This window comes from Rhodnius prolixus, unplaced genomic scaffold (assembly GCF_049639745.1).
Source record: "Rhodnius prolixus isolate KJV_2025 unplaced genomic scaffold, Rpr scaffold_13, whole genome shotgun sequence".
Classification (NCBI taxonomy): Eukaryota; Metazoa; Arthropoda; class Insecta; order Hemiptera; family Reduviidae; genus Rhodnius; species Rhodnius prolixus.
Genome location: NW_027411583.1, coordinates 12,527,996 through 12,552,387, shown reverse-complemented (window position 1 = coordinate 12,552,387; position 24,392 = coordinate 12,527,996). Strand labels below are relative to the sequence as shown.

Here is a 24,392-nt window from a genome sequence, read left to right as displayed (position 1 = left end):
GGAGTCGTACTTTTTAGAGTCTACATTTAATATTTCTTACTACGCTAGCAAGGCTGTCAACAAAGCGGTGAACACCTGTGTATGAACTCCTAGCATATCCTCAAAGCACACACCGATATCAAGTGTATAATTGCAAAAGCAGCCCTACAAAAATGGCCAGACAGATTACAGTAATGGTAATAAAGGAAGATTCTATAAAACTATGTGTAGATCAGTTACCTAGACAACCATGGTTTTTAGGGAACTGTCACTAATAAATGGGTTGTTACGACAATAAGCAGATGAGAGAGCGAACCACACGGTGTGTGCGGATCGTATCTACACAGGATCAACAGAAGGTTCCTCCTCTACTCTTTGCCGTAGATTGCAATGAGGAGGAGGATTTCAGGACAATATAATAATGATATGTCCCACGTTATGTGGTAGAAAAGAAACGAATGTTTGACGACATATACAGGTATTTAGATGCACCATTTCGCTTCGAAGACATTATATTCTCCCACCAACATCTATGTGCTTAAAAATCTATAGCAGAGCTAGCAATGAAATATGAATGTATTTAAAAGTTATAGCCGATTAGAATGAATGCAAGAAAATGATTAGAGAAGGATTACGGTGATTTTAATTTCGGTTAAGCTATAAGGATGGCAGGAATATAGAGTACTGATCCATCCATTAGCTGTAGTTCATGTAAATAGTTGTATTAAAACTGTCCGGTAGGACAGTTGTATAAGGGTTGATCGTCAAAAACTGCACGAAAAAGCGTAACGTTGAAAAACACCCAACTTTGACAATTTTTTTCTCTTTTTCTATAAAAGATAAAATTCCCAAATTTTCTTTAAAATATAGGGCAAACCCTCCTTTATCACTGTAATTTTTTTGCAACAACCCAGATCTAATAGTTTTCGAGAAAAAAGTTGCCGAAAATGAGCAAAAACGGCATTTTCAGAAATTGTTGTTGTTGTTGTTCTTGTTCTTGTTCTTGTTCTTGTTCTTGTTCTTGTTACCTTTTTTGTAAACTGCGTAGCGCCTAAACGCGCGAACCGATTTTCATGAATGAGGTGTCATTCGATTCGGAATTTTATGTAGATGTGCCTTTTGGGGGTCTCGATGCTGTACATTGAATGGGAGAGGAGTTAGCCCCCTTTATGTAAAGCCCCCTCCAAAATTATTATTACTAATCTCCTTAACAAAAACTTACAGTTTAAAAAGTTAAGTATAAGGGTTGATTAAACGCCAAAAGGTACACAAATCAGCAAGTATCCAACATTTCATTCAAGCTAAGTATAATTTAAGTAATTTTGCTGCATTAACTTTTCCTTCACATTTTTTAGAATTTATTAGATGTCACAGACCCTTATGCTGGCCTGTTCGTTCATAATATTATTTGGTTATAATTATGATAAAATGTATATTATATCTTCGTTTTTAAATAGGTACTTTATTTTAACTCTATTCCAAATAATTATTATTCTTCTGATTTATCTTTAATATGCCCTTTATTCTGAAGTTGTCACATCTTATACATGCATGTTAAAGTAGAAAAAGACAAAGTTAGAGTCGGCTACTGTTTAAATTTGAATCACGGAGGATTTAAAACAATATTTCAGACTTGAATTCGTCTAACCGAAATATTCGTGAGAACAAATAACACACAGTTAATAACAAGTAGATTATTCAACAATTATTCATTTCTCTATTGTAATTTAATTTTACTTACAGTAAAATACTGGAATAATTAGCTGTCCTAAAAGTATGCAATACTTATTTATTTTATATTACATAACATATATATAACATTGTGAGAAGAACAGCTACATTGAGAGTGTGATTGAAGAAAACTATATTATTTTCTATAAAGCCAGATAATTATTACCTATTATTATAAACGTTTGACTACTACATAAAATAACAATTACTTTAATCGAAGAATGAACTTAAACAGACGATTTTTATTAAAAATAAAATAATCGAAATCATTGATGTATGTTGGTGTAAGCATTTTTTTTAAAAAGTTTTTAAATTTTGTAGCCTCGTAATTTTTTTTATTTTTTATAACGTTTTCTTTTTAACCTGTAATTAATAGTTTGATTATTATAGATTAATAGATATTACAGTCAATCTACAGTGCTACTTGAACAAATTTTTTGTAGATGAAAATGGCCAGCATAAGGTTCTGTGACATCTAATAAATTCTAAAAAATGTGAAGGAAAAGTTAATGCAGCAAAATTACTTAAATTATATCAACTAAGCTTGAATGAAATGTTGGATACTTGCTGATTTGTGTACCTTTTGGCGTTTAATCAACCCTTATACTTAACTTTTTAAACTGTAAGTTTTTGTTAAGGAGATTTTTGTACCTTTTGGATAGATTTTCATTTTTGTCTATTTTGCTAAGTTACATATCTGCTTTACTGTTTTTTTTAAATTTGGAATAAGCAATTCTAACATTATAACCTGATAAGGTGTTAAGTAGGAACCGTAACTACCACTGGAGAGATCTTTTTAAAGAATGATTATAGTTGCGGTCCCCAAACCATCCTCAATAACAATTTTTTTGAGAAAGCCTTTTTATATAAAATAGGAAGGTATTTGTACGTAAAAAGCAAATTTAAACTGCGATTTCAGACCTTCCTTTTAAGAGGAGTAAGAAAAATAAACGGGCGATTACAGTACTTCTCCCTAAAAAGCAAAGAGGCAAAGATTTTGAATCGAACGACAATTCATTAATGTAAATAGGTTCACCCATTGATAATTTTAACGATTTCAGTACTTCCTCTTAGTAGGTGTAAGAGCATGATGGCACTTCACAGCCATGTAGAGGAGCTTTAATCACTTCTTCGTGCTAAATTTTATCAAAATCGGACAAAGCGTTATAGAAATATTGGTAATAATAGTTTTAGAAACGGCCTTACTTGGGTGGGGCAAACTCCCCTCCATATGAGGCGTAGCGACGAGACTTTTAAAGTGCAAATCTGTACAAAATTTCGATTCGAATGACACTTCATTCATGAAAATCAGTTCACTTGTCGATAATTTGAAACGATTGCTATACTTCCCCTTAACTAGTGTAAGAGCAGATCGCCGCTTTAACGTTACGTAGGGGAGCCCTAACTCTATCATCCTACCAAATTTTATCAAAATCGGGCTAAGATTTACAGAGTAATTAGTAATAATAATTTTGAAGGGGGCCTTACATAAAGGGGGCTAACTCCTCTCTAATTCGGTGTACAGCGTCGAGACCCCCAAAAGGCACATCTACATAAAATTCCGAATCGAATGTCACCTCATTCATGAAAATCGGTTCTCGCGTTTAGGCGCTACGTAGTTTACAAAAAAGGTAACAACAACAACAAGAAGAAGAAGAAGAACAACAACAACAATTTCTGAAAATGCCGTTTTTGCTCATTTTCGGCAACTTTTTTCTCAAAATCTATTAGGTCTGGGGGGTTGCAAAAAAAATTACAGTTATAAAGGAGGGTTTGCCCTATATTTTAAAGAAAATTTGGGAATTTTATCTTTTACAGAAAAAGAGAAAAAAATTGTCAAAGTTGGGTGTTTTTTAACGTTACGCTTTTTCGTGCACTTTTTGACGATCAATCCTTATACAACTGTCCTACCGGACAGTTTTAATTACTCTGTAAATCTTAGCCCGATTTTGATAAAATTTGGTAGGATGACAGGGTTAGGGCTCCCCTACGTAACATTAAAGCGACGATCTGCTCTTACACTTGTTAAGGGGAAGTATAGCAATCGTTTCAAATTATCGACAAGTGAACCGATTTTCATGAATGAAGTGTCAATCGAATCGAAATTTTGTACAGATTTGAACTTTAAAAGTCTCGACGCCGTGCCTCATAAGGAGGGGAGTTCGCCCCACCCAAATAAGGCCCATTCTAAAACTATTATTACCAATATTTCTATATCGCTTATGCCGATTTTGATAAAATTTAGCACGAAGAAGTGGTTAAAGCTCCAAAAACGTGGGTGTGAAGTGCCTTCATGCTCTTACACCTACTAAGAGGAAGTATTGCAATCGATAAAATTATCACTGAGTGAACCGATTTACATCAATGAATTGTCGTTCGATTCAAAATCTTTGCTTCTCAGCCTTTTAGGGAGACGTACTGTAATCGCAGTTTATTTTTCTTACTCCTCTTAAAAGGAAGTACTTAAATCGCAATTTAATTTTGCTATTTACGTACAAATACCTTCCTATTTTATTCAAAACGCTTTCTCAAAAAAGTTGTTATTGAGGATGGCAACTATAATCATTCTTTAAAAAGATCTCTCCAATGGTAGTTATGGTTCCGACTTAACACCTTATCAGGTTATAATGATAGAATTGCTTATTCTAAATTTTAAAAAAATCTGTGAAGCAGATAAGTAACTTTGTAAAATAGACAAAAAGGAAAATCTATCCAAAAGGTACAAAAATCTCTTTAACAAAAACTTACAGTTTAAAAAGTTAAGTATAAGGGTTGATTAAACGCCAAAAGGTACACAAATCAGCAAGTACCCAACATTTCATTAATACTTCATTGATATTATTTAAGTAATTTTACTGCATTAATTTTCATTAATATTTTTTAGAATTCATTAGATGTCACAGACCCTTATGCTGGCCAGTTCATTCATAATATTTTTTTGTTATAATTATGATAAAATGTATATTATAACTTCGTTATTAAATAGGTACTTTATTTTAACTGTATTCCAAATTATTCTTCTGATTTATCTTTAATATGCTTTATTCTGAAGTTGTCACATATATGTACATGCATGTTAAAGTAGAAAAAGACAAAGTTAGAGTCGGCTACTGATTAAATTTGAATCTCGGAGGATTTAAAACAATATTTTAGTATTGAATTCGTCTTACCGAAATATTCGTGAGCACAAATAACACACAGTTAATAACAAGTAGATTGTGCAACAATAATTATTCATTTCTCAATTGTAATTTAATTTAGTCCCCCTAATTTTATTTATGCATATTTTATTTATTTTATATTACATATATACCTAGAAGAATACCTAGATTGAGAATGTAATTGAAGAAAACTATATTATTTGCGGATAAAGCCAGATTAATTATTACCTATTATTATAAACGTTTGACTACTACATAAAGTAACAATTACATTAATCGAAGAATGAACTTATATATTTTTGTTTAAAAATAAAAATAAATAAATAAAATAAGCAAAATCATTGATGTATGTTGGTGTAAGCATTTTTTAAAAACAGTTTTTGAATTTTTAGCCTCATATTTTTTATGATTTTTTTTTTAACCTGTGATTAATAGTTTGATTATTATAGATAAATAGATACTACAATCAATCTACAGTGCTACTTGAACATATATTTTGTAGATGAAAATGGCCAGCATAAGGGTCTGTGACATCTAATGAATTCTAAAAAATATTAATGAAAATTAATGCAGTAAAATTACTTAAATAATATCAATGAAGTATTAATGAAATGTTGGGTACTTGCTGATTTGTGTACCTTTTGGCGTTTAATCAACCCTTATACTTAACTTTTTAAACTGTAAGTTTTTGTTAAAGAGTATAGTAGAGGGATGAATGTGTGAAGCGAATGTATTTATAAGTAAGAATGGAGAGTGAGTGATATTCTAGTGATAAGCACCTAGACGATGCTCTGGCTGTATGGCGAAAGCCAAAAAAAGAAAACAAGAAAAAATATATCCTCAAAGAAACCCAGTAATAGTTCAGCAATCTCCCAACCGCTCAAATCATTCAGCAGCCCCTGTGCTTTTATAATGGCTGCATCCAAATGCTTCCCAATAGCCTCTGTAAACACCTCTTAGAAGTCCCATACGGCAAATTTTATCTTAAAAAACAGAACACAACATATTCACTGAAGAATGAATAATCATGGAAAGAAATGAAAGCAAAATAATAAGGGCACAAAGGTGACAAATAAGGCAAAAAGTAAATTTGCAGAAAGAAAGTTTTGTCTATAACAGAACGCATATAAACATAGGTTAGGTTAAGGTGAGCTAGGTGAACAGAAATGGAAGGTTACGGTGAGTGAACATATGGGTGAAGTTAGTGAAATCAAGCCCAGTTTTAACTTCCAATTTTATTTCACATAAAAGGAGGAAAAGTAAACTTTAACCAGGGATTTAATATTAAATTTTAAAGAAATACATTTCTCAGTGCACACACTTTTCCTTGATGATGTGATTCTATATTATTAGCGAGAGCGTATTTCTCTAGTAAAGTTTATAGTTTGCGTTCCAATAAATTTGTGCAAACTATCAGGTGAGTTCTGCTTAATTTACCACCGTAGATGAACTCCCTCTACAACTAATAAGTGACCAAATGATGACTCATTAGCACTATACAGGGAAAACTAACGTGAAAAAATCAAATTGAATATAAGCATCTTACTTTTCCGAAAATACAGTTGGGCTTCTAGCAGTGGAATGGCTTTCTAAAGGTGTAAGTTTGTGTTATAATCCAGCGGCTCAAAACTCTCTGGAAGCTTAAACCTCACGTTTGTTGTCATCCCAGAAGGGACGAATCAGTAGCCTGGCGATAAATATTGAAATTTTCTCAATGTTTACTCCTTTTTTTTACCTCATTGTAATATTTGGTCTACAATTTTTCTCCAGGTAAGTTCGATTAGGGAAGATTAAGAACATAAAAACAGCATTTTTATGGGAATACCTCAATTTCAGAGGTGATTAAGGAGTTCTTTATTAGCCACTCACATAAGTGTACAACGGTATTACTCCAAGAAGAACAGATGGACCATTGTATAGGCTGCTTAAAAAGTCACTGCAAAGTGAATAGACCTATGCATCGCGTGTGTTGTGTAGGTTTGGAAGAAGACTTCTTGGATATTTTCTGTTAGTTTTTAAGACGGGGTTTACAGTTTAAAGAAGAAATGCTTGTGTCATAAAGCTTTACCCTGCAATCTCTTTCCAGACTCTTGAGCCTGATAAATCCGAAGGGTGTTGCGTCTACTGGCTGGGCCTTGGTGATCAGCTGATAAGAATCTTTGTCCAATTATCAGATTAGACGATTGTATCTAGAATGATGTAAGAGCATTAAGCTACTTTATAAAAATAAGAAAACGTTTAGAGCTGAATTTTACATTTTTTTTTTTTGTAGCAAGTTACAGAAGAACTTTTTTCTCATTTATTTTCGTAGAAGTTTCCATCTCACTAAACTCGCCCTGAGTGCGGCCATATTCGGAGCAGTTGCTACACCTGAAGCAACACTACTCAGTATTCATACGATAAATAAGAAAAGTTAACCTTGAAATCTTCAATAATTTTTAAGACTTACCAAGTTCAGTATGGCGGAAAGTTTTCAAACCCGTTTATAGCTGGATACCAGAGATTATTGTTTGTAAGTTGCACGCCATCAATACATATGTGTCAATCAATCAAAAAATACAAAACTTGTGAACGCATACATTCAACACAAAACGGTAACATTGTTCTCTATAAACAAATAAACAGCAAGAAAATTTATTTCAAGGGCGCGCTACAACCTGATCAAGAAACCCTTGGCATTTACCTTTTTTTTAAACACGCCAACACTGTTTTATAAATAATCTCATTAATCACAATAATTTATTTATTATTTTTTTAATTGAACTGCTGACACAAGGAAAAGGTTTCTTTTTCTTATTTATTATTTGTGGCGACATATACAACCTGATTATTTGAATTAAATGTTCTAATTTAATGGAGAGAGGCCCCGACCTAATTAATTTTTAAAGAAAAATATTTTTTTTCTTTCTTTTAATGATTTTTTTTATTACAGTTCGCTAATTTGGTAGACAATTTACTATCGTAGTAAGGTCTTTTTAAATGTTTGTAGTAAGTTTGTAGTTAGTAGTAAGTTTGACAGATTTAACGATGTAAATATTATGGTTGCGGAGAGTATATAGGCACTGCAGCCTGAAACCTCCTTTGTATGATTTGTATTTGTATCCTATTTTAAACTGTAAATAAACTTTTTCAATTGAATTCAAAATTGTGGGATTTGGAATGCACTATCGTTACTTAAAATATCTGAGAGATCATTTTTGCCTCGCTAACTTTAGATCAAATTAGTTAAGTATTCAAATATTTTAAATTTTGTTTACATTATCTTACAATCTGGTTACAAATGTTCGTAAATAAATCATTGCGATATTCACTGAATCAGATTAAAAACAAAAATAACTTTTAATAGTGTGAAAATGATTCAACCACAAATTGAGACTAAAATGGCACTTTTAATATCCGACGACAGAAAGGGTATTAACCAGGTTCAACAACCTGTTGAACAATAATAAAGTCGAGTATTAACTCACACGTCATTCTCTTACGTAATTAATTTTTCTTTAATCTAAGAGTTTTTATGTTAGACAAATAGTTTTTTTTTTGTCTGTACCTTATTATAATTAGATAGATTATATTGTAATAAAAGGACGCGCTTAATGGGAGCATGACGTCGCGGCTCCACCGGAACTTAACAGAGATCAATATTGCCTAAAAAAAAAAATGATTAGCCTAACATGAAGTATTTTCAAATCTTTTCCGCCCATTAGGACTGCCTAAGAAATTACGGGAAATTCAATAAAGTCGTTCTGGGCGCTTGCATTTCCTGTAAACTCGAGATTTCCTTTAACCTGTTAAGGGTGTTCGACGTGTATACTCGTTGTGAAAAATGTAAAATTGCCATTAACTATAAAAACTAGAAATTTTAATAAAATACAATAAGAATATTATTTGGTGGGATGTTTCCTTTATCTTACCAATAGAACTGCCAAGTATTTCATACGGAGGGGGGGGGGTGGAGGGAGCCAGCCAAATGATAAGTGGTTGGTACAGGTTTGGTCTCCGCATTAGAGAGTGGGGAATTACGCACACAAATAGAAGCTCTCAAACCCTGGTGCAATGCCGTTTTTACCTTAGATAGAGATTCAGAGCATGATTTCATTTTGCACAGAATTCAAAAAGCTCTTTTCTTCCTTGTAAAAAAGCTCTTGCGCCCCTAGTTAACTAGAGGCAATGCATACGTAAAGCGGTGCAAGATTTTTGAATGAGCACAGAATGAGCTCTGGTAATCTCAAGCCCCTGAGAGAGATTGCCGAAAAAGTCGCTTGCAGTTACTATTACGACTATTGTAAACTTTTGATTGTTTTGCCCTGCGTTCGACGTGTATAAACGTCATTGTCGTGATTTTAATTCCGCACACTGTGGGTTTTTTTTTAAAAACTAAATTCCACCCTTAACTGGTTTTAAGACATTTGATACTAATAAGTTCATAGCAATTAGTTGGTAGTCAAGAAGAAATCTGAAACACATCTCGGGGGGGCTTTAAAAGCGGATACTTCGGAGCCATGTTGGCAATACTTAGTCCAGTAAGTTGGCGAGGAGTGGGGATGAACATGGTACATACCTCAGAGAATGTACATAAATCAACACATGGGTTTCCGGTCAGACCTAGAATTAGCATGCCAAACTATCTGTATGAGTTCAGGAAACTGTGATCATGTTTGTAATCTCGCCGGTTCTGTCAAACAATGTCCGCTATTAAGAGGCAGACCTCTGTTATACATGTCCAGGAGTGGCCACATCAAAGCCTTCACTTACGGTTCACAGGTGACCAAAACACTGTCACCTATTCTCCCAGTGACAAGGAGTGGGGGCGGGAGACCGCCGTAGTATGTATGACAGATAATGGCATGGCTTTCCGCACCAAATGCCTTGGAGGACCTTGCCCACAACTACACCCAACCGTACAAACGGACAAAACTGGGTAATTATCATTTTAGAAAATTATAAATCCTCCCTACCACCTGCCCAAAGTTTTTTAAACAAACAGACGGACATTGCATTCCAAGCAGAAATAGTTTCACTTGTACAGTGATGTGATGTTAACTTCACTTGTGTGAATCGCGTGTTTTTTTCAGTGTTATTCTCTAAAACAAATCTTTCATAAATTCAATCAATTATCGAACTGGAAAAAAAAATGTCTAATCGATTATGGTTTAAATCAGTAACCTTACTAATTGTATGGATAATTCTAACCTATAATGTGAACAGTTCTCAAGTTAATGAACCGGTAAGAAGTGATTTACCTTGGTATAAAGAAATCTTAAAAGAAATACAAAGAACATTGATCGATTGCCGCAAGAAAACTGATGCTTTTAATACAAATGACGAAGACTATCAGGTTTCCTTGATACGTATGAAGAATTGTGTTAAAGAAGTTATACTAACTAGCCTAGATGGTGCGTTCAGTGAACACAAGTTATCCATTAACGAGTATCTGTCTTTGGTTAAGGAGAGAAATTTCACGGAAAAGTGAGTTAAGATTTATTTTGTCTAAATTTCCTCTTATTTTTCCACTTCCGGTAGAATTTTCTGTGAATTTGGGAACAATATGGGAAGGTCCGCTAGCTGAACCATAAGTACTTGTAATATCAAAACAGGCACCGCCACGGTAGCCGAGCGGTTAGAGGCGAGACGTGTGCAGCTAATGTGTGTTGTTGGTTTACTGGGTTCAATTCCCGGTCTTTAGGCCTTGATTTTTTATTTAATGGTTAATAAAAGAGATTTATAGTAAATTCTGTTTTCTAGTCGTCTTCGTCCACGAAACCTAGTTGGATGTAAAGAATGCCTAAACAAATAGGCATTACTTTACTTTAATATCAAAGGTAACAACAAATAAGTAAGCACTGTGTTCTGAGACGGTCACCCGATGTTGCTTAACTTCGGTGATCGAACGAGAACTAGTGTTTACAATGTGGTTATAACGACAGAAGTTTCGATTGATTTAATTTTCATTAATATATCTTAGATGCAAATAATTAATAATTTCCACTGACGTCAGAACAAGCAGTTGAGTGAAGAATCCTAAAATATTAGAGTTTATTTAATGTGAGTAAAATACTCTCGTGAGTAAAATCAATTTAATTTTTTTTATCGGCTTCCAATGTAAGAAAGAGTAAGTGTGACCTTGAATTGACATGGTCAACAAAGTTTAAAAACGGAAAAGCAACAGAAAACAAAAAATCAAAATTTGGTATTTAATTTAGTCGCGTTACCATGACGATTTTTGGCCACATTAATCAACAACATGAACTGTCCACTTTACTCGATTAATCGATTTTTTCACATTTTTATGATTTTAATCTTGAAAATGTCTTTAATTTTCAACTTAATATATTAAGGTTTTCATTAAAATTAGTACAACAATCGCATACATGTAATTAGATAAGTTTTTAATTGTATCATTTATTTAAGAAAATCGATTTTTTTTTACGAGTTCAAGAGGAGAGGTTAGTTTAGGCTTCCCTCTGAGCGTAATTTAAGTGTACATAATACAATAACAAAGAGGTTTAAAAAAAGTTGTGAAATCTGAGGGTGTAGAGAATAGCATCTTGAAGATTATAGTAATTATTTACAATGGCTAAAAATAGTTCAGCTGATTCATTCAACTAGTTATTAAATTAATGATAAAATTTATAATTATCAGCTGATTAACAGCGTCATTAATAAACTGACCTGATGACCTTGAAGAGAGCTGTAATGTTTATAACTTCCTATTGTGAAATATTTAGGGTGAAGGGACCAGTAATTGACTGCTTAAGAAAAAATTCGAGTTTAAGGTAGAATAACTTCCGTTATTTTGGCTCCAGGTGTAGGTTGTAAAATTGTACCGCTCCAGTAGGATGTATTTTATTTTATTAATATTTTAAAAGCAGTAAATTCGATCTTTATGTCAACCAAAAATGATTTTTTTTGGAAGTATGTCAATGACCCAGTAATTGACATACCGAATTTTCGGTGGAACCAGTGTTTGACATGGGGTGGGACCAGTAATTGACATACAAATATATTCATGAAACGACATAAGATATGCATTCATAATCACTTTTAAATCTAAATAAATCACTTAAATCACCTAAATCACTTTTTCAATTGGATTTATAACAAAAATCGGTCTTATTCATAATTAATTACAATCAGTTTTTAAATAGGCAAACCTAATAATCTAATATTTTTCAACATTACGCTTTTTTGTGCAGTTTTTGACGACCAACCCTTACACAACTGTCCTACTGGACAGTTTTAAGCCAAGACAGGTAATTTGAATAACAGCCCTTACTTTCAATAGTACCAAGGAGATATTAGCTAACATGCTTGTTAGATCGTACACAATGTCTGTCGGCTCGCTTTTATCTCTTTCTCTCAACTCTTCCGCTCTCTTATCCTTCCAAGTTTCCGCTAAATATTTTGTTACTTAAACCTCTTTTTGGGAATTTTTTTTTTGGTTCTCACTTTACCAAACTCTCTACTTCCGATTAGACTATGTGGTCACATCCTTGATTTATCCATTCCGCCTATAACGTTGCTACTGATGGCATCTACGCGTCTTTGGGTTCGAGTTGTTGGTGCTTTCTAGTGAACAAAATTTCTCCTACGCTTCCCTTCTTTTGGAGCGCTTCGCTAATATTTTCCACAATCTGTGCTGCCAGTGTCATTTGCTTCGAAACCAAACTATCTGAATGTAATTCATTCTTATTTTCTGCATCTAAACAGTATTTGATTGTTTATTATTACTGAGTTACCTCTTGGGCTCATTTATATATACATTGTGTGCACGTTCATCGCGTCCCGCCTCAGGTTGTAAGCATTCGCACTTACAACAGTAATAAATAAATGAAACATCAATAAAAAAAACTAGATTAAAAAGTAAGTAATGTGTAACATCACAAAGTCACCAACTTCTCCACTTATGTTTAATTTCGCACCTGGTACTTCTCTTGAGGGAGCTTCATTTTTCCCCTGGCCGTTTTATTTGATGGAATTCTATGGTTCAGCCATTTCCTCCATTTCTTCTTTGGCATGTGGCAAGGACCCAAAACTGAGGGAGAATGAGAGATTTTCAAACTCCGATAAGTGGGCGTCGTTTTTATCAGTCACGTTGGCCTCGTGAAACTGTTCGGCGATCTCGACTATTCCAGTTTATTGTTCATACATTGCTGATCTCAACAGGATAATCATTCTGCATGCCCTCTTGAAATAAGGCGTACATTTGCTAATTCATTAATTTAAACATATTTTGTTGGAAGTTTTACTATTTATTTTATATTGCCGATTTTTATCAATGATTTTATTTTACAATGTATTGAATTTTAATTATAATAAAATTTATCAACCTATCTTACCATTTTCCCAGGAAGTCAATCACTGGTCTCAAACAAAAAAGCTGTAGGACTAGTAATTGACATGTATGTCAATTACTGGGCAAATTGCCGTTTCAAGGACCAGTGATTGACAGCCCCATTTTAATCCTCAATGCTTCTTATAATTAAAAAAAAAACTACATAAATGAAAGCTACAAGTAATACTAATTATAACAGAACATTGATAACCACACGAATATATGAACAAATAAACGAAAAATAAGAAAAAAGAAAAATTATTTTCTTATCAATCCTCCTTAGCAACGGCTTGTTTTTTCCTTGATTTTGAACTTTTAACACAAATAACCTTCCACTGATACCAAGGAACCTTCTAATAATTAATATTTTTCTGGAACTCCTGCCCAAAGGCTTCTCAATAACGAAACTGAAAGAATCACCACTAAAAACGGCTCATATCCCTTATAAAACCAGTTTATTTCTGGTATGTCAATTACTGGTGCCCAGTCAATTACTGGTCCCTTCACCCTAGGTAGGAAATTTAATGTCTTTAGTTCGTAATTTATTAGGATAATATACCGAATTCGTTTTTAAAACAAGCACAACATTTAGTTCGAATATTACGAATGTTTGTGTTTTTTTACCGAAAGTTCAGTGCAACCAAAATTCCATGAACAGATGTTACATTTCACTGAGTTTTTTTTTCTTTCTTTCTTTGCTCTCTTAATAAGTGAGGGAAGTATTGCGATCGCATCAAATGTCCGATTTCAAGTTTTTATAAGAAATATCGATTTTTTGAGGTCTTCCTCAAATCAATCAACTGCAATTCACTTGACGGGAAGTCTCGATAAATTTATTTTGAGAAGAGATTCTGATACGTCATTCTTTCTTGTATTGGGTTCATCCCTTAGGATCAGAGAATCGTTATCCTCCCTTTCACACGAAAACCACAAAAGCCTTACGACAACCGCAATAATTTCTTCCATTACATTAATGATATTTCCGTTATTTATTTATTTATTTTTTTAAATTCTTGGAATGAAGTGAGGTAGGAAGATCTAAAGAAGATGCCATCAATGAAGACCTCTACTCTTCAGTCTACAAGAGAGTGTACGGCCTTCTGGAGACTCATGCCTTTAAGGTGGATCTATCGTCACTCACCGTGAAACAGGATCAAGTAGAAGGTAAGCAAATCATCAGTTTGTAAAGGAAACCTCTTTACTCTGCCTATTGAAGGGGTGGACTAGCCACTTCTTTGCAAGAATTCTTGGCTATCCTTGGATTTCCTAGCTAAAAATTGGATTAAATTCCCTTGGGCTTAACAAAGTAGCCTACTAAGTAGTGCTTCATGAAGTCACACTTCCTGGGAACCATCTCCAGTGCACAGACTCAATCAGGACAAGGATACAGCTGGTGGCCATCAATTTAAGGGGAAGTCATGAAAGGGTACACACCAGTGAATGTGTTCTGTGTTCCTATGGGGAGCACCAAGGGGCCTGAAGTCACACTCTTAAAAGATTGGGCTTAATGTCACCTCGCATTTACCTCATGCAATACATGGAGGAAATGTGACGTAAGAATTGCCTAATGACGTAACACACGATTAACTATAGCCTACAGTAAAATGACGCCCCAGTATTGGTCGATAGTGTGAGTTAGCGGGGGGGGGGGACTAATCACAGACTCCCCGTTTGGAGGTAATTACGAAGAAGATGTACAACCAACCTTGGACTGAGTGATTGTTCTTTATCGATAACTAATTGATCAGGTTCGATGAGCGGTTTTGAAACCAATCTATTCTAGTCCCTACTTTTTTAGTTTTTCCTGGGAATAGATTCCATCTCTGAAATGTGATTCCAGAATTTTTGTTCCCTGTCACCGCTTCATTAGACTCAAAACCTTTTGTAACCACAATTTTAGGTTTTTACCATTAGGTTATGTTACAATACACGTAAGAGAAAGGTTCATTCCCGTACTGATCTCAAAATTGTATTTAGAGAGAAAAAAAGTAAAATCCAAAATTTTGCCTCTCGTAATATTTCCTGTTTAGAACACGTAAAACAGGAAGTAATTTCAAATTCCTGTTTATTACACAATATTTCAATTGGCAAAAAAAAAAAATGTTGCAGGCAGACGACGTCATCACTATCGTAGAGCTTTTCCAATGATGGTGGCCGGTTTCATGATGATGTCCGCATTTCTAGTGCCGTTAGGCTTTCAATTCATGGCCATGATCGGCGGCAAGGCACTGTTGCTGGCCAAGATCGCCTTCTTGATGTCCATCATGAGCGGCTATCGACGGATCACCAGCGAACTCGACTATCATCATCATCACGCGCCCACCAGCAATGCTTTGCTCCATCATTTGGCTTTCCATCATCGCAGCTCTGAAGCTCCCATGACGGCAGCATTTGCTAGCCACCCGCACCACGGACTCATGCCATTGTTGAAGAAAGGTTAAAGAAACAAAACATTAATGTAACCTCTTTGCTAAATCAAAACTAAGTCCTCGTTTCCATGAAATGCTGTTACTTTATTTTAATTTATTTGTGAATAAAAAATAAAATAAATTATTTATTAAATTTGTTCTTCTCTTTATGATTTATTATTACCGCAGGATTCTGGCGTAATAAATCTTTGGTGATAGAAAACATCTTCCTTATGAACTAGCACACCTGTTTCCAAAGTAGATCTATCTGAAGAAGCCGCGCGGTATATTAGGGAAATCTGTGAAACTGCACGAGAGAAATGTTTTTTGAAAATCTAAAAGGGATTTCCAATGAATGAGAGAGTTAATGTCCCAGTAACCCAGTTCCAGCGAGGGAAGCCAATTATGTCCCTTACATGTGTGCAAGGGTAATTAATTACCATATATCCTTTGGGATTTCCCAGCTAGGTCATTAATTAAAACTGACTTTTCAATTCGATAAATAATTTCCATCATACTGCGCTCACAAAGTTGGAAACTGATTTACAAATGAAAATACTTTTGCATTCCAATTTACGTATATTTAATAGGATTTTATGAAACTTTAAGAGAGGGGGGAAAATCCTCAAAAAAAACGGGATAGTTAGGGAAATGATTTGAGAAAACTAGAGGCGCCACGATAGCCGATCGGTTAGAGACGAGACCTGCGAAGCTAATACTCGTATGTATTGTTGGTTAGTAGGTTCGATTCCCGGTGTCTAGGCTTTGGATTTTATTTATTGTGTTAATATGAGAAATTTATAGTAAAGTATGTTAGGCGGTTATAGGCTAGACCCGCAAAGCTAAGATGTATTGCGGTTCTAGTCTAGCCCTTGTATTTTATTTAATGGTTAATATGAGAAATTTATAGTAAAGTATGTTAGGCGGTTATAGGCTAGACCCGCAAAGCTAAGATGTATTGCGGTTCTAGTCTAGCCTTTGTATTTTATTTAATGGTTAATATGAGAAATTTATAGTAAAGTATGTTAGGCGGTTATAGGCTAGACCCGCAAAGCTAAGATGTATTGCGGACTAGTCTAGCCCTTTGATTTTATTTAATGGTTAATATGAGAAATTTATAGTAAAGTATGTTTGCTAGTCGCCTCTGTCCACGACACCTAATTGGTAGTTGGACGCTTAGCCCCGCCTGATTTGAGAAAACTAGCTGAAAAACCAGAAAATTTGCACTTAAATTTTTTTTTTTGTTTTGGTACCTCTTCTTATGGAAAACGACAGAAAGATAGCGACGGAAATCCCTCGATCCGGAAATACCAATACACTCATTTGCTTTTTCCCACTTCCTATTCCGGGGGAGAGGGCGCATTTTCTCAGGCTGTAATGATTTTTCTTTTCTCTTATGGAAATATCCGTTTTTTATGGAGATCCTTTGAGTAGTACGTAAAAGTGGAAAATTATAGTTATACGTCAGCGGAGGGTTTTCCCGGTGAAAACTGAATTTGGAAAATTTTGTCACGATCTAGATCAATCTGCTCACTATAGAGGAGAGAAAATGAAACAGTATTTTTAAAATAAAGACAAAATATTTTAATTTGAAATGATTTTTGCAAAAATGAATGAAATAAAATAACATTTATCTAAAACAATTTCAATGACAGGAAGTGACGAAATAGGATGAGACCAGCCGCAAATCGTCCTGTCATTTTCACCCACTGGAAGTGTGATTGAAATATAGATTTCCTCAATTTCCTCTCTGACATGTCACTCAAACGATTTTCCGCTATTGCTATTCTTCAAATTTGAATTTTCATTCGATTTGACCTTGGTAAGAGGAAGTGTTACAGGTTTACACCGGAAGTTCATTTATTGAGGTCTCCTAGATTCCCCTGTAGAGAAGAGAGTCATTCTAACGGGGGGGGGGGAAGACCGATAAAAGTCACAGGAAGTTGTATCAAGTACTTCCTGCCGTCACCCCCCCCCCCTTTTGCTGCGGGTAATTCTGGTCACCAACCAGTTCGACGTCATCATTTTGGAAACTAGACCCAGTCTGATAGGTGGGCAGACCTTTTTTTTTCAAACTTAGTAAGAAAACTACTAGTTTTCCCACTATCTACTGGAGTTCCATGTATTCGAGGAGGTAGGAAGTCGTGTGTTTCCCAGAAGGGGAATTTCCTTTCAGGCATTTGAAACTTTAAAAACCAACAGGAAGTAAGTTAAAATCGAAATTTAAGACATCAAGCAAAGGTGGGCTTGTTAAGTTACTTTAAACTTCAATCTGAGCTTACTTTACCGTCGTACCTTTATGCCATAATTACCTTTTAAAAAGGGAGAGAAATTGGTTTGGAAAATTGGAAAAAAGAAAATAGAATTACCAATTTTAGAGGCTTTAAGTCGCTTTTAGTTATTCTTTTTTGAAAGAGTGGATACAGATCAAAGGCGTTAAGAAAATTAGAATGAGACAAACAAGCGGGGACTTAGTCACCAATCAAAGCAGCCCTGAAAGCTCCCTTTGAAGTCCTTACATTCCCTAAAGTACAAATAAGCATAGTATTTCCCGTGGAGAACATAATATGGACGTTGCTGGAAAGGAAATTGGTTAGATTTATTGACGAACCAACTGCATGGAACATTTACTTTTTTCTGCTGTCCTACTAGATACCGGAAGTAAAAGATCAAGACACACTTCTTCCTCTAATGGACCATTTCAATATAGAACTTAGTTTTGGGTACAGCATACAACAGAGAAGGTAAAATGTACCTCTCTGAGTGCTTTATATTACGAGGTGTGGCTACTAAATAACGAGACTATTGCTGTAAGACATTTTATTTTAAATTCATACATATTTAGGTTATTATCACCTTCAATATACACCCCACTCCTATCCCTACAACGCTCCATGCGAATTTACCATTGTTCGAAACAGTGCTGGAAGTCTTTTTCTATAAGCTCCTGCATGACGCGTGCTGCTTTTTCTTTCACAACCATCAACGGACTGAAATCGTGTTCCTTTTAATGTAGATTTGACTTTGGAGGAACAGATAAAAGTCACATGGGGTCAGGTCAAGCGAATAAGGCGGATGGCCTAAAAAACTGGGATGTTGTACTTGGCTAGAAACGTCTTGATAGTGTAAGCCGGCGCGTTGACTTGATGGAGAACCCCGTGACTTGTTCTTCCACAAATCGGGTCCGTTTTTTTCCTTACTCTTTCACGGAGTTGAGCAAGCACCTCACCGGTAGTAATGTTGATTAATTATAATCGATATTTTCATCCGCTTTGGACGAGGAAGAGCGACCCGGGCGGTCATCATCTCCGACGTCTTCTCGGCCTCTCTTGGAAACGCTTGAACCACTCAAAAACTCGCGCACGTGTTTTAACATTCATCGCCATAAACTTCTTTTAATAAAAGATAAGTTTCAGTAGCGGTTTTACCCAAGTTTTGATGTGAAATTTCACGACAATTCGTTGCTCTACTACGCATGTGTAGTATCATGTTTTCGGCAAAACGAAACTAACACCTCTTACACAAACGGACGGTTCCGGTCAGACACAGATTTCTCTACAAACACGTGAGACGCTGCACAATCGAAAGAGAAGGCTTTAAGCTGCACAGCTGTCGCGGTCGTTAGGATTTGGCGTATGCATAATTCTTCTGTAGCAGCATCAGTCTCGTTATTTAATAGCCACACCTCGTATAGAGGGCGATTAAATATTTTGATTAAATTCCATGAACGAAAAAAAATTCCAGAACGACCGGAAGTATCGTATTACGCAATGGATTTCTCACTTTTTGGAGATGTTTTTTTTTTTTTTGATAAAGTCTTCTACATTTTCTCTAAACTTGATATTTATATCAAAATTTTTGATTTGAATAAGTTTTTTTAGGATAAGGGCTAAAATATATTTCCTGTAAGACAATAACTCAAGAATCGTAATTACAGGAAGTCCTGTAAAAGTTCGTATTCACAAATCATTTTTAGAGTTTTAGCATGGCGGACATGATACACTCTCCTGAGTTCCTGAGGAAAATGGAAGGAGTCCCGGCTGGGAAAACAGTACAATACTGAAAAAGTCTTACCTAAAAAGTAAAGATTTCCCTCCATTTCCACGATTAGGTTTTTCTTTTTCCCGACTTTTCACCAACTAATTATTCACTTAGCGCTAAAAGCTAAAGAGCTCTCCACCAACTTTCCTGTTTACCACCATCTCTCTATTTCCCGCTTTTCCACACACGTAACATTTCCTATTTATCTTAGTTAGGTGGAAAGTAGTGAAAAAAAGAAAAGGAAAACTTACAGAAAAAAAAAAAATTCTTGTCCTGAAGAAAGAAAATTAGATTTTATTTTCTCCTTAACCTATCAAGAAAAATATTATTATTAGAGAAAATTTCCAAGGATTATATTTTCTGCGAAAATAAATGTGTTAAATGTCCGCTAAATCCGAACAAATATCCGGATTTGAGCCCTCACACGGATTGAAATACACGTTTAGAAGTCCCCTAAAGCGGTTTTTATTGATAGGTTTGTTTGTGTGGTATTTACCAAAACTCAAAAACGTAAAATAGGTTAAAGTTGATATTTTGGTGGTAATAGATGTCTTTTAAGAGGTTATAGTTAAAAATTGGCCAACCGCTTTATTTAATAGAATATTCTTAAAAAGAACTCCGACTTAATGCACTGAATTTTATTTAAAACATTTTTCTAAAAAAAAGAGAAAAATACCATAAATGGTATTTCTAAAAAAAGAAGTAAAAAATATAGCACTCAGATATTAGGCATTGCCAACCTAACAAATCGTTTTCCCTTCATAGAAAGGTTATTCCAAGTAGGTTATAATTAGGGAACGGATTCGTATGTATTTACATATTTTTTTCTAGGCAATTTACAGACGTTTTTCAAGTAGAAGTATTCATACTGACACTTTTTAAGCCGTTTGAGTCTACTTTTATTTCACATATTTCCACATATTTGGATGTTATCGCATATTTATACATATTTGATTAAAATAAATAAATATTTTTACATATTTAATCAAAATATGTACATATTTTTTCATATTTTTCATTTTGGGCATATTTTCATAATTGGAAGGTGGTTGACAGGAACTGTGAACCACAGACTGTAGTGCTGTGAATCACAGTGGGTACAATGGTTATTGTAATTTACACAGAATGCTGCTAAACAGTGACGGGCACTTGTTAGTTCTTTGAAGTTGTCTGACGTTGTCTGTTCTTTCAGCTCGTTCGTTGAAGTGTCCAATTCATTTCGTTCGGTCACTTAGTGTATTCTTTTTTTGGGTGAAATGCCACGAACATCGGCCTCAAACAAACAACTGGTTGCTAAATATCTTCGCGAGTTTCCAGCAGAACTTTTTCGAAGTGATGGAGACATTTTGTACTGCACAGCTTGTGACAACAAATTGTCACATCTCGAAGACGAAGCAGTAGCGATAAATACAGCCAAGTCTTTATTCGAGAAACCTTAATTTAAGGAACGACCTTGCATTCATTTCTGACAATTGCGTATTTATTGCACAAGCCATTACCCAACTTGAGTCCCAAAATGTTCGACTGACAGAAAACGTGTCCAACGTTAAAAAAAAGTCATCGAAAAGGTGGAAGGAATACCTGGGAGTAAGGGAGATCTGATCAGATCAAAACTGGTAGAAGTACTGAGCAAGAACAAAGGGTGGGAGACCATCTGCCAGATTTCTGATATTATCAGTGGAACAGAAGTCACCTCAGAACATCGTGTACCCTTTACAACCAACGAGATAACTTCTTTCAGCAAGGCACCTATAACATCTGTAGATGTTGAACGATCTTTTAGTCGTTACAAGTCCATCTTACGCCCAGATCGTCGTCACTTTACGTTCCAACATTTGAAATTTCATGTGGTTGCAAACAATTTCGAAGAGTGAAGTTTTCAAAATTGAAAATTTAACACATCTTTTTATAAATAGTAAAAATGTTCTTTGTTGTATAAATCATTATAACTTGTAAAAACAAATTATTTTGTTCCTAATAAATTATTATAAATTGTAAAAATGTTCTTTTCTTGTATAAATAATTATCACTTGTCCCCCCCCCCAAAAAAATTCCATTTTCATAAAAAAAAATGTCCATTTTACTTAAATATTCCAGAAAATATTTTAAGAAAATCACATATTTTCCACATAATTGACGAAAATAAATGCATATTTTAATTAAATATTTGGCATTTTTAAATACATAAAAATCCGTTCCTTAGTTATAATACAGTATGTACTTAACAGACAATGTGATTGTAGTATGTTGGCAAAATTGATAAAAGACAAGAGCACTATTATAATATATTCTTCACCGCCATAATGATATTTACTATAGCAGTTAAGGTTATATTAATAAAGTCAACACTGGTTAAAAGTTAGGTGGGCTAGTGTGTTATTTTATGTCGAAAGTAAACAAGACATAAAAACCTGGTACTTTGTAAAGATAAGTTCGTGGGTGAATTAATACCATTAAAGCGGAGCCTATAAAATTAATAAGTTGCACAATTTTTAGTAATAAATATTGGCGGGAGAAATAAGGAGGGAATTTCATTAAAAACCTTTACGTCCATCGTCTATTTAGCCAATCAGATCGCTCTAATGGACTGCAAAGTGTACTGTAGATCTACAGTACCCAATTAAATTGGAGAATTAAATTAAACTATCAACACCAAAGTGTACATCTCATGATGGATGAAAGCGTGAAATACAATAAATCATGAATTAAAAATATATATCGAACGATAAAATCGATTAGCTTAGTGTAGATTCTGTGTTTATTAAATCAATACGTAGTAAAAGGATTTACAACCTTCTGGAGCCAATCAAATTAGCGCATAACCTCACTGAAAATCTCCCCCGCCCACCGCTTTTCCTTCAAACCGATTTCTTCATTTCATTTTCCGAGCTTTTCTCACTCTCTCTCTCTCTATTTCCACACTTTTCCTTTTTTTTCTATTAACAACAAGTCCTTCCCACTTTTTCCTAGTTCTAACCTACGAAAATTTTCTTCCAGTGGAAAATTTGTTCCATTTTTCACCTGGGCTAATTTTCTTTTTTGTTAAAACATACGTTTTTAATATTGTATTAATAAAAAATGGAGTTTCAAATAAAAGAAAATTGTGCTTTTCATAATCGTGAGAGCCCATTTATTCACATTGGCTTTTTCATTTTCCGAGCTAGGGTTATAGTATTAGGTCTGGATAATGTTCCAGACTTAGAATCTTATAAATTAGATTTTATTATTAAAAAGGAAAAAAAAAGAAAATAGAAAATGCTGTGGAAACACGGTATTGCCATTTACATATTAAATTTTCTTATCGTAATAAAAGGGATATTATAGAATTATAACATCGCAGCTTCACTCCGTAATCTTACTAAAATCAATGTTCTCTTAAGAAATGTTTCGAAACCAAAGAGAATCGTAAAGTTTAATCTGTTAAGTGCGTTCGACGTGTATACTCGTTGTGAAAAATATAAAATTGTCCATTAACTATAAAAACTCGAAATTTTAATAAAATACAATAAGAATATTATTTGGTGGGATGTTTCCTTTATCTTACCAATAGAACTGCGGTGGGAGTCAACCAAATGATAAGTGATTGGTACATGTTTGGTCTCCGCATAAGAGATTGGGGAATTACGTACACAAATAGAAGCTCTCAACCGTTGGGCAATGCTGTTTTTACCTTAGACAGAGATTCAGACCTCCAGTAAGAGCATGATTTCATTTTGCACAGAATTCAAGAAGCTCTTTTCTTCCTTGTAAAAGCTCTTGGCGTCCCTAGTTAACTAGAGCAATGCATGAACATGAAGCGGTGCAAGATTTTGAATGAGCACAGAATGCTCTGGTAATCTCAAGCTCCTCCAGAGATTGCAGAAAAAGTCAGTCGCATGCAGTGACTATCACGACTTTGTAAACTTGTGGTTGTTTTGCCCTGCGTTTGACGTCTATACCACGTCATTGTCTGATTTTAATTCCGCACACTGTGGGGGGGGGGGGGTGATGACCGGAAGTTTGGGGCTTAACAAACAAAAGGAAATGGTTCCCGAGAAATGATGAGTATGATGATAGAAAATACTTAAAACTGTGTTGATTCCAGAAATGCCAGTATTTTAACAGAAACAAGAAAAAAAACCATAATCAGCATCTCAGAATTAATTACAAAGAACAACATCCAGGTGAGCTACAAAGCAAACAACCTGTTGCTAATTAATGTTACACGATTTAAAAAAAAAATGTTACTAAGGAAAAATGCAAATGACATTTGTGTCTTTCCCAGCAACAAGTGCAATGTTTTTATGTAACTAAATAGTGACAGTTATCCAATCATAAGAATGCAATGAAGCATGAATAACCATACAGGTGGGTGTAATTAGGCAACAATGCCTCTGTTCCTGTCACATAAATCGATAGTGACAATGAAATATATTGGAGATTCTTCATAAACATACAAGTGTTCTTGTCGAAACTTGTCACTTTATATAAAGGAGGAAAACAAAAAATAAATTTATATCTTCCACAAATATTGCTAAAATAAATTCAGTTACTTGAAGAATAAGTCTAGATCTGTGGAAGATGCGTACACCAGTAGTACGCCTTTAAACCACCGAGGAGAACTGGAGTTTGGAGGTTACGAAGATCTTCTTTCGGGTAGAGTACTTCCAAGTCAGTTTGAACTGATTTCAAGGTGAACGGGTAGTTAACCTAACTTGGCTCAAAAACTCGATGTAATCCACAACGGTTCTTTGGAAATCA

General features: G+C 34.6%; 1 protein-coding gene across 1 annotated transcript; it reads left to right on the top strand.

The window, feature by feature from the left end:
• Window positions 1-9,889: 9,889 nt before the first annotated feature.
• On the top strand, window positions 9,890-15,706 carry Osi23 (DUF1676 domain-containing protein Osi23). Its single transcript, XM_074115638.1, has 3 exons — window positions 9,890-10,337; window positions 14,228-14,367; window positions 15,313-15,706. The coding sequence occupies exons 1-3, from the start codon at window positions 10,003-10,005 to the stop codon at window positions 15,642-15,644; spliced, it is 807 nt and encodes a 268-aa protein (XP_073971739.1). The 5' UTR covers window positions 9,890-10,002; the 3' UTR covers window positions 15,645-15,706.
• The last annotated feature ends 8,686 nt before the right edge of the window (window positions 15,707-24,392 follow it).